General features: G+C 34.7%; 2 protein-coding genes across 4 annotated transcripts; both read left to right on the top strand.

The window, feature by feature from the left end:
* Positions 1–2,035: 2,035 nt before the first annotated feature.
* On the top strand, positions 2,036–4,234 carry LOC107954199 (protein OCTOPUS). The gene has a single exon (XM_016889688.2). The coding sequence runs from the start codon at positions 2,242–2,244 to the stop codon at positions 3,979–3,981; it is 1,740 nt and encodes a 579-aa protein (XP_016745177.2). The 5' UTR covers positions 2,036–2,241; the 3' UTR covers positions 3,982–4,234.
* Positions 4,235–4,772: 538 nt separating this feature from the next.
* Positions 4,773–8,558, top strand: LOC107954200 (calmodulin-binding receptor-like cytoplasmic kinase 1). Of its 3 annotated transcripts, none has more exons than XM_016889690.2 (6): positions 4,773–5,122; positions 5,248–5,483; positions 5,623–5,791; positions 5,915–6,004; positions 6,260–6,558; positions 8,067–8,558. In XM_016889690.2, exons 1-6 carry the CDS (start codon positions 4,915–4,917, stop codon positions 8,388–8,390), a joined length of 1,326 nt encoding a protein of 441 aa, XP_016745179.2. In that variant the 5' UTR covers positions 4,773–4,914; the 3' UTR covers positions 8,391–8,558. The 3 variants fall into 3 exon arrangements, with proteins under 3 accessions (XP_016745179.2, XP_016745180.2, XP_016745178.2); XM_016889691.2 differs by having other exon boundaries at positions 4,774–5,122; positions 5,233–5,483; positions 6,311–6,558; XM_016889689.2 differs by having other exon boundaries at positions 4,783–5,122; positions 5,233–5,483.
* Positions 8,559–10,105: the final 1,547 nt, after the last annotated feature.

Raw genomic sequence — 10,105 nt, 5'->3', positions numbered from 1 at the left:
TAGGGTATTAAACACTTATTGTGAAAAGAGGAGAAAGGTCCCTAGTGAGGGGGTTGGGTTTAGATGACTTATAAAAAATTAATGTTATCTTTTTGCATTATTTGTTTGATTTCTTTACAATAGATCCATTATTTTGTCCCCTCACCAATAAAATGAATTTTGATTTTACGTGATTATTCAGCACATAAATTTAGTGTACTAAAAACAAATTGCCATCATTTCATTAGATTACAACTAATATTTTTAAGGCCCATTCTTGATTTTTTTTTATGTATAATATTATCATAAAAATTTTCCAACATCATCACATGATTCCGTCGATAAAAAATAAAAAAATTTACAATTATTTCATTAATTTATCTAAAAGAAAAAGAATTGATATAATTTAATCAAATAATTTTATAAAAAAACAATTTAACCAAATAATAATCTATGTATAACAAAATAATTTGATATAATTCAATCAAGTAAAAGCATCTTTAGATATAGGGTGGGTTGCATTTCGATAATTTGGTCACCTAATTATATTTTTCATATGATTAATTTTTTTATTTAATTACTAAACTTTGTAAAATTAAATATTTTAGTCACTCTAAGCTAATGTGAACTTTTTTTTATTAGTTTAGTAACAAAATTCTGACTCTAATATTTACATATTCTATCAATTTGATTCTAAATATAAAAAATTCAATAAATTTAGCCTTCAATATTTACAAAATTTTTCATTTTAGTTTTAATTTTAAATAAATAAATAAACTTGGCTCTCAATATTTACAAAATCTGTCAATTTAATCCCGTCTCTAAAAAATATTTACAAAATTATTTTTTTTAAATCTGTCAAATTTGGAACTTATCCGAAATAATTGGTTGCATTACTACCCAAACATATAACGTTTTTAATGTTTTTATTTTCTTTTGGATCTTTTTTTTTAGTGTGTTTTATCCCAACTTTTTAGAGTTATTTTGCAAGTGACTTAAAAGAGGGTACTATTTTTCTTATTTTAATATCTCACTTGGGTTAGTTATAAGAATGGAAAAAAAACTCAAATTTGGTGGGTTCCGAGCTGATTCGACCCTATAGTGTTGGGTTTTTTTTATTGAATTTGGGGGTTGGGATAGGTTATTTTTAAAAATGGTTGAGTTGGGGTCGAATTTAGAATGAAACCACCCTGCCCCATCCCAAGATATTTATGAAATTACCTTTAATACATATTTAATATTAATTAAATTAAAAAATCCTCAAAATTTATCACTACTAGTCTCATTCTACCGCCTCCATACTAATCCCCTTTCACTCATACAAAGTTATTTCTCTCATTTTCTATTTTCTTAATTTAATAATTTATTAAAAGAACCTTTGTTCCTTCTTTTTTCTTCTGTGCAGCATGTATGTAAATATGCATTAGTACACAACTCCGTAGATAAATCATTAGGCAAATCTAATAAGAAATCGTGCTAAACTTTTCATTTTTAAAAAGAAATTAATTAATAATAATTTTACAAAAAAATAAATAGGTTGGAATGTATTAGAGTCGGGTATACTATTAATTTTTGGGTCAAAGTTCGGGTTCAGAGCGGGTCAAATTTTTTTAAAGTCAAGATTGAGTCGGAGTGGGCAAAAACCGCCCCACCCGTTACCATCACTAGTTAGTCGATAGGTTATAAAGGGCTAAAAATAATTTTTTTTAAAATTTTAGAACTGTGACTAAATTGACAGAATTTGTAAATGTAGAGAGTCTGAATTTATTGACTTTTTTAGAATTAGAACTAAAATGACAAATTTTGAAAACATTGAGGGCTAAATTTGTTGAATTTTTTATATTTAGGATCAACTTGATAGAATGTATAAACATTAGAGGGTTAATTTTGTTACTAGACCAATAAAAAAAACCCACATCAACTCGGAGTGACTAAAATGTTTAAATTTGAAAAGTTTAGTGACTAAATTGAAAAAATCAATAATTGGATGACCATTCATAAAAAATAATTTCCAGCATATAAGAGAAAAATTTAACAATAGAGGGACCGAAATGCAAATTTAATCAACTTGGTAATTAATAATAGTAATTAGAAAATAATGAAAGGCAAAATAGAAGGGCTTAACCAGGGCTTTTCATTTTTCTTCTGAAACTTGTATATTTTTTTAGTATACTTTCTCTCACATATTAATAATATTGAGTGTAGTAATATTTCGTTTTTGGTGTCTGAGCATCATCAGGCTCATTTGCCTCTCGTCTACCCATGACTTCCCAGCCCCACCCTCATCGGCGTCAGAGCCGCCGTCTGTCTTCCTGTCACCGCCACCCTGCCACCGCTCCCGTCACGGGCTTCTGCGCATCATGTCTCCGGGAACGCCTCGCGGGAATCCAAAACGACTCTCCTACCACAACCCCAACTTCCTCAACCACCTCCTCCACCTCCCAGTTCCGCCGCTCTAAATCCTGCTCCGGCGGCCCTGACCCATCCTCCTCTGCCGCCTCCGAACCCCGCCGTAAATCTTGCGACGTTAGGGCTCACAGTACTCTGCACGATCTTTTCGCCGTCGACGACAAAATGAAAACCCTCAATGTCGACATCCCTTGTTCGAAAGTTGAAGTTTTTCAAGGCTTTGAAGGAGGAGAAGAAGAAGAAGAGGAAGGGGAGTTAAAAACGATGAAGGAATTCATAGATCTTGAATGTGGAAGCAAAAAAACTTCGGGGAAATCTTTATGGGAAGCAGCTTCGGTTTTTAGCAAGAAATTGAGGAAATGGAGAAAAAAACAGAGCAAAAAGGAGAAAAGCGAGGGTTTGGTTCTTGAGAAGGCAAACAGAAGGGGATTAAGAGATACCCAATCGGAGATCGGGGAATATGGGTTGTTTGGAAGAAGATCCTGTGATACTGATCCTAGATTATCAGTTGATTTTGGCCGTTTATCCGTCGATGAGCCAAGGTTTTCCATGGATGAGCCAAGGGCTTCTTGGGATAGTTATTTGATTGGAAAACAGAACCCTAGGGTCAACGAGGAACCAAGTGTTGGGGAAGAAAGATTGAGTGTTGTAAAAGAGGAAGAAAGGATTAGCCCTGGTGGGTCAGCTCAAACGAGAGACTATTACGCGGATTCTTTGACTAGAAGGAGAAGAAGTTTTGACCGTTCTTCTTCCAACAGGAGGATAAGTTTCGGGGAAGCTGAGGAATTTAAGTCTTCCATTTCTAATGCTAAAGTGTCACCCGAGACTGTTGGGCTGTTTCATGGGGCGAAACTGTTGGTTACTGAGAAGGAATTGAGGGATTCCAATTGGTATTCTAATATGGAATCTGCTTCTAAGGATGTTGAGCTTGTCGCTAATGGAGGGGTTGCTCAAAAAGTGTTTAACATGAAGAAGGCAAGGGGCTGGAAAAATGTGTGGAGTATGTGGGGTTTGATATATAGGCGAAAACAAAGTGATTTCGGAGATGAGGATAGGAGTATTGGAGGAGATGTAGGTAATGGGAGGCTAACTGAGTCGTTGCACAAGCTTAGAAGGGTGACTAATGGAGATGAATGTAAAGGTGTTAGAGGAAATGTGGGTGAAGGAACACTTGCAGACTCTTTGGAAAAGCTGACTAGGTTTGCCAATGGAGATGAAAGTAAAGCTATACGAGGAAATGTGGCCGCTGGGACATTGGCAGAGTCCTTGCACAAGTTAAGAAGGGTGGCTGACAGAGTCGAAAATGGGAATGCTGTAAGGGAGAAGCTTCTGCGGAGCTATAGTGTTAGTACTCGCCATTCGGTTGACGGATCATCTTTCTATGGAGGGAGTGTGATCGATCCTAAAGGCGATGGTCCAAAGAGAAGGGATAATCATATGTTGCACAAGAATAGGAGTGTCAGGTATTCTCCTAACAACCTTGACAATGGTCTATTGCGGTTCTACTTGACGCCATTGAGGAGTTATCGGAGAAGCAAATCTGGAAGAAGTAGGCTAAGAAACTCAAACTCTGTAGGTGGTAGTATACTGTAATGGAGCTTACCAATAAGATAACTACGTTGTAAAAACATTTATGAATGTGTTTCTCCATGTTCTATAGATATATAACAAAAAAAAAAAAGCACCGCATCATATGGTCTTCTTTGTTGTGCTAGGCATATGGTCTAATAACGCAGCAATGGAAAAAAAAATGGTACAATATCTTGATATTGTTAGTGTAGCAAAAATTGTTGCAGAATTGTAGCTTAGCACTCACAAGAAATGAAATCGCTTTGTTTTTCTCTTATTTGATCATTGCACGTCTTCTGCTTGTAATTATACAAGTTTATGCATCTGACTTCTTCATGCTTCATTGGACCTATATTGGAACTGGTTTGTCTTAGTGGAGCTGTCATATTCAACAGTTGCAATAAGTGGAGTTACCGTAGGATATTCAACATGTTGTTATGGCTTTTGCTAATAGTGTCTTGCATGTATAATTTGTGATCACTAGTTTCATGAACAAGTTTAATAGATCCCGTAAAACGAAATAATTATCTTGTTAATTGTATCACTCAAATCCTATACTTATTTTTAGATATTAGTCAACATTGCCCATTAATGGTGTTATTACAGTTATAAGGACTGGTGACCTTTCATTACAATAAAAGCAACCGCTGTACCAGCTAAGCCGACATCACCATCCAATTGGGCTTGGGTTGTTTTTCAAACAGAGCATTGTATTTAAGCCATGGTCTTTGTAGACTATAGCTATTAATTTATTAGTGTCAAGATATTTATATTAAAGTTAATCGATTTGCTGGCCGGTTCAACAAGAAACCGAGTTTTTTATCTGCTTGAATTGGTCCCCGTTGGCATTAAACAAAGTCAATATCCTGTAGAGAACAGGGAGGCCGAAAAGGATCCTTTATAGCTGTTCCTTTTTGGCAACTGACAAAATTAAACTGAGGCATATAAGCTCCCCAAATGAAGAAAGCATTGCATCCAACTATGATCCGACAAGATTCCAGTTCTCTCCATGACCAGCATAAACCTCGTGCTAAGAACTACTTCAAAGTTGTATCAAGGAAACTAGCTGGAGTTTTCACAGCATTATTGTCTGGGAAAAGAAAAAAGGGTAGTGTTGATGTCAACAAGATGCAAAAAAATAACACCCGAGTCGAAAGAATTTCCTGTAAGTTTTTTTATTCTTTTTCCTGGTTTGGTTTGTCGTGAGTAACCAATGAGCTCTCTCAGCTGTTAATTCAATGGCTGTATCCTAAGTTTTCTAATGAAAATTTGCAGTCTCTACTTCAACAGATCAATCGACAGCGAGCGATGTAAGGAGCTCAGCTGGATTCAAGTCTTTTGGTTCTTATGGTTCTTCCAGTTCTATGAGTGGACGTATCACAACACCCAGTTTCTCCTTCGAAGATATCTGTAAGGCAACTGCAAATTTTTCTCCCGAAAATAAAATTGGGGAAGGTGGGTTTGGAACAGTTTATAAAGGGAGGCTCAAGGATGGATCTCTTGTTGCTGTAAAGCGTGCGAAAAAGGTACACAAATATGCATATGTAGGCATTAATCTTAAGAATATGCGGGGATCCCTTCAAAAACTAGATGCTAATAGCATTGGAAAAGTAGATGCTCAATTATACAGTACATATGCACTTTAATTATTTCAGTTTGTGACAGGACAAGTATGACCAGGGCTTACCACAACAGTTCAAGAATGAAATACTTACATTATTGAAGATCGAACATCTGAATTTAGTAAGGTTATTTGGATATCTGGAGCACAAAGACGAGCAAATTATCGTGGTTGAATATGTTGGAAATGGGAATCTCCGAGAACATCTTGATGGTAAGGAACAAGTTTCAAACTCTGAAAGAAAGTATGACTGCTTTTAGATTAAAAACTTCAATAGCTCAGATAACAGCAGATAGTGGAGGTGCTCAATATAGCTTTAATATTCTCTTAATGCAGCTGTAAGGGGAAATGGGCTTGAAATTGCCGAACGTCTGGACATTGCGATCGATGTCGCCCATGCAATTACCTATCTTCATACGTACACAGGTATTACTTATATATATGCCTTTCCAACTCATCTTATTTATAGGCATTTTCTTGTCTGTGAAATGATTGAAAGAGACCTGCTGCTTAACACGAATTGCATCAATGTGAAAATGTTATGGATCCCTCTTGTTATAATCTGGAAATAGTTTATTGTTGTTGCTAGGTTAGGTAACTAGTTTCAACACTTTTGCACCTCAAATAAAGATTTGATTACATAACTTTTTGTGACGATGTATCTGGATGATAACATGACAGATCCTTCTATAATACATAGAGACATAAAAGCATCAAATATCCTTATCACAGAGAAACTCCGGGCGAAAGTGGCGGACTTTGGATTCGCACGACTTGCTACAGAGGATCCCACTGCAACCCACATCTCGACTCAAGTCAAAGGAACTGCAGGCTATGTGGATCCTGAATACACCAGAACTTATCAGCTCACTGACAAAAGCGATGTATACTCCTTTGGTGTATTGCTCGTGGAGTTGATGACCGGAAGATATCCAATTGAATCAAAGAAACCGGTCAAGGAGCGAGTAACCGTACGATGGGTGAGTATTTCTTCCTCCTATTAAATACAAGCAAAAATATCGGTTATTCAGAGAGATGCTCTAGGTTGGCAGTTTATCGAGTTATATTTTCTATCACAATATAGGCTTGAACATCAAAAACATCAACCATGCATTTTAATAAGCTAGCCAATACAGCAATTTAACTTCTCATTTGAATATCACATATTATGAAAATTGATTCCATGATGCATAATCTAGGATAGCAGTTTTTCCATTACACCCATAAAGGTCCCATTGATTGTTCTACCTCCTGTATTTAGCACTTGCTCAGATATGGGTATGGAGATATCACTCTAAGAACCTCAAAATGTTAAAGACACATACTCGTATCCAACATTTTCAATCGAGTTCGGGGGAGTAACATGGCTGCCTCCCATGGATGATTGTAAAAAATAAAAGAAATTTATGCAAAAATATTATATAATTGGTGAATTGACACCATAAAATTTTGAAAATTAACCATCAAAATATTTTTAAAAAAAATTATTTTATATAAAAATAAATGAATCTCTAATGCTTTTATTTTCTTTTAACACTCATTACTTTTCTCTTAAATTTATCTTATTCTCTCATACACTCTCTAGTATTTTTATAAGAAAGGGGATAAATCTTTCAATACTTTTAAGTGGATCTCTCTAATTGGTAACAATTCTTCTTTTCTTTTCAAGCTTTATTGATTAATCTATAGAAAATTAGGATTGTTGTTTTTCTAGTGATAGATTAAGATTTAGTTTTTTTATTGATTGAATGATTTTGGGATATTGATTTTGTACGAGATTCTTAACATTTTGATTGGTTAATAATTTTTAGAGGTTAACTAATACAAAACCTTAAATAAATTAAGATTGATTGTATTTATAAGCTTGAATTTTTTTTAATATTGATAAGAAATTTTTATAATTATTAGTGTGATTATTGTGAATCTTGAATGTTAGCTTCGTGATAAATTTTGTGTTTAAGGTTTAAATTTATTTTTCTAAAGTCCACTAGTGAAGTAGAAGAAGAACAACAAGAAAGAGTGAATAGCCAAAATAAAATACAGATCAATATGAAAAAAAAATGTCAAACAAGTCAAGTTTAACCTTTAAAGCCTTCTAGCTGTTCAAATATTGAGAACTAAAATTACAAACTATCATCCAAATAATAGAGATAATATAAGAAGAGTATTTGCAAAAAGTAACTTGTCAACCTCACAACCACAACTTCCTTCAAAAACTTGTGAGAGTGGATTGAAAATTTCCAACTTCTTTGTATATACAAAGGCTATGTAAAAGTCTTACGTCTAATCATATTATACATTTTTTTATCAAGGATTAATATTTTACATTAATTTATATGATTTTTATAAACATTTTAATTTTTCAAAATTTCCTGGCTACGCCCTGCCTCCTATCTTACTCCTGGAATTAGGTTTAAAGTAGCATATGCATAGTAAATGCTTGCCAACGCCCGATAAATGCTGACGGAGAATTGTGTTGCTGCTGCAGGCAATGAAGAGATTAAAGGAAGGAGAATTTGTGATAGCGATGGACCCAAAGCTAAGGAGAAGTCCAGCATCAAACATGGTGGTTGAGAATGTCCTGAAACTGGCACACCAATGCCTCGCACCAGTGAGACAATCCAGGCCAACCATGAAGAAATGTGTGGAGGTCTTGTGGGGAATTCGTAAAGATTACAAAGATAGAGTGTCTTCTACTACTGCTGCTTCTACCTCTCACTGTTCTGCAAATTTTCCTTATAGAAATGCTAAGTCTGACAGGCATTTGTTCGGAATACAAGAGGGTGACAGCTATGGTTTTATTTCTGCATAAAAATAGTGACTAGTGAGTGATTTTTTACTTTCTTTTTGGGAATGGTCAGTCAATTATTTCCCATTCTTTTCCCTTTTGTGAACCTCATCAAATTCCCAACGTCGAATGAAATTGAAATATGATGCAAAGAATGTAAACAAAAGATTAGTGAATGATTTTATGTTCGTACATAGCTTTGCTCTATTTCCCTGTTGATGGAGGAATCTAACAAGGGTGGTGATGAGGCGCTGATCAGTGATTCACCTGACTTAAGGTGAAGAGCTGCTGCAAGTGGTGGTCGGAGAGGAGAGGATATGGTGAAGGAGGTGAATGTAAGGTGGAGAGTGAGGAAGTAGAGAGAGAGAGACTCAGTCCCATATTATGGGATCCGACGTGGGCTTATATACGAGAGGTTATAATGTTGAGGTGCCACGTGTCATCTAGTCATTGGTGATCGGGGGTGATTATGTCAACTGTCCTGTCACAATAGGCCTAGATGTGGCTATTAGGGCAATGATTGGACAGACTGTCAATCATGTTAAACGGGATTGGTATTTGGTGACCCGTGTTATAAATGGCGGTTAAATGGGATCCTTTCATTTCATGGTTTATGTATGAATGTGTCCAATCCAAGGAATTCCTATGAAGTATTCCAATGAGGAGTTTTAGCGAGGAATTTGTGTATTTAATGTTTCGAAGGGTGATGTCTTAGGGGTCCTCTCGAGATATGTTGTCCCTCCGAGAGGTGGGTCCAATTCTTGAGGAATGGTATTCGAGGGGCTTTATCGAGGTGTTGGTCTTGATTCTTGAGAGGTTATGTCTGAAGGGTATAACAATTCTGAATATTTTTAGCTTAAGTCCTATGTCCCTAATGAAGTAATGCACTTACATTTTCCAAAAATCCATTTTATTAGTAGTTAGATTATGATAAGCCATGATGTGGATGAAAACTTAATTATGTAGTAAATATATTTATAAAAATTAATATAAATAATAAATAAAGTTTTGATTGAATAGTAAAATACAAATTTTAAAAATTACAAAGGCATAAGTTAAAATTCTGTTAGAGTATTTATATTTTTATTTTATTATATAAAAAACATAAAATGACAAAAATACTCTGAAAATATTATAATTTATTTTGTAAAATAAAAATATTTTCATTATTACCCAACTAAATTAGTCCCAGCTGACATTTAACTCACAAAAGAGTTAATATTAGTAGAGATTTGCATGTAATAATCTCAAATGATATGCTACTAATGGCAAAGCCTTTTTTTCTCTGCACCTTCTCACTCGGACAATCAATGAACTGCCAAGAGCCGTGAATGTGATTCACATATCAATTGTATGTTAGAGTTGTGTTTATATTATAACTTATGGGGTGTCTTTCATGACAATGTATTAAAATAATTAACGTGAAATGTAATGATTCGATTTTTGTTAGTGTTAGTTTGAGGTTGAATTTATTAAGTCAAATTGCTTGAAAAGTTCACAAGCCGAATAGAGAATTGAGAAATAGAATTAATCAAGCATTTAAATAAATAGTATGAAAGTGAACCAAATTAGGGAGAATTGATTGAGATGTTGAGCAAGCCCTTGGTGTGTAATTATACCAAGGACTTGTGATTAATTTTTCCTTTAATTAAGATTGTATTAGTGACGTTTGTTAATGGGAGAGAGAAAGAGTATGACAATTTTACTTAGCTTCTTCTCCAACGATTTCTTAAAGAAAG

The sequence above is a fragment of the Gossypium hirsutum genome, chromosome D07, assembly GCF_007990345.1.
Source record: "Gossypium hirsutum isolate 1008001.06 chromosome D07, Gossypium_hirsutum_v2.1, whole genome shotgun sequence".
In the NCBI taxonomy this organism is placed as follows: Eukaryota; Viridiplantae; Streptophyta; class Magnoliopsida; order Malvales; family Malvaceae; genus Gossypium; species Gossypium hirsutum.
Note: the sequence above shows the minus strand (reverse complement) of the source record. Positions and strands in the feature narration are given on the sequence as shown.

Bases quoted from the DNA above. Each gene is read 5' to 3' on its own strand.
- LOC107954199 (XM_016889688.2), top strand. From the start codon at position 2,242: ATGACTTCCCAGCCCCACCCTCATCGGCGTCAGAGCCGCCGTCTGTCT.
- LOC107954200 (XM_016889689.2), top strand. From the start codon at position 4,915: ATGAAGAAAGCATTGCATCCAACTATGATCCGACAAGATTCCAGTTCT. The intron at 6,005-6,259 runs GTATTACTTATA...ATAACATGACAG, and splicing joins CTATCTTCATACGTACACAG to ATCCTTCTATAATACATAGA. The intron at 6,559-8,066 runs GTGAGTATTTCT...TTGCTGCTGCAG, and splicing joins AGCGAGTAACCGTACGATGG to GCAATGAAGAGATTAAAGGA.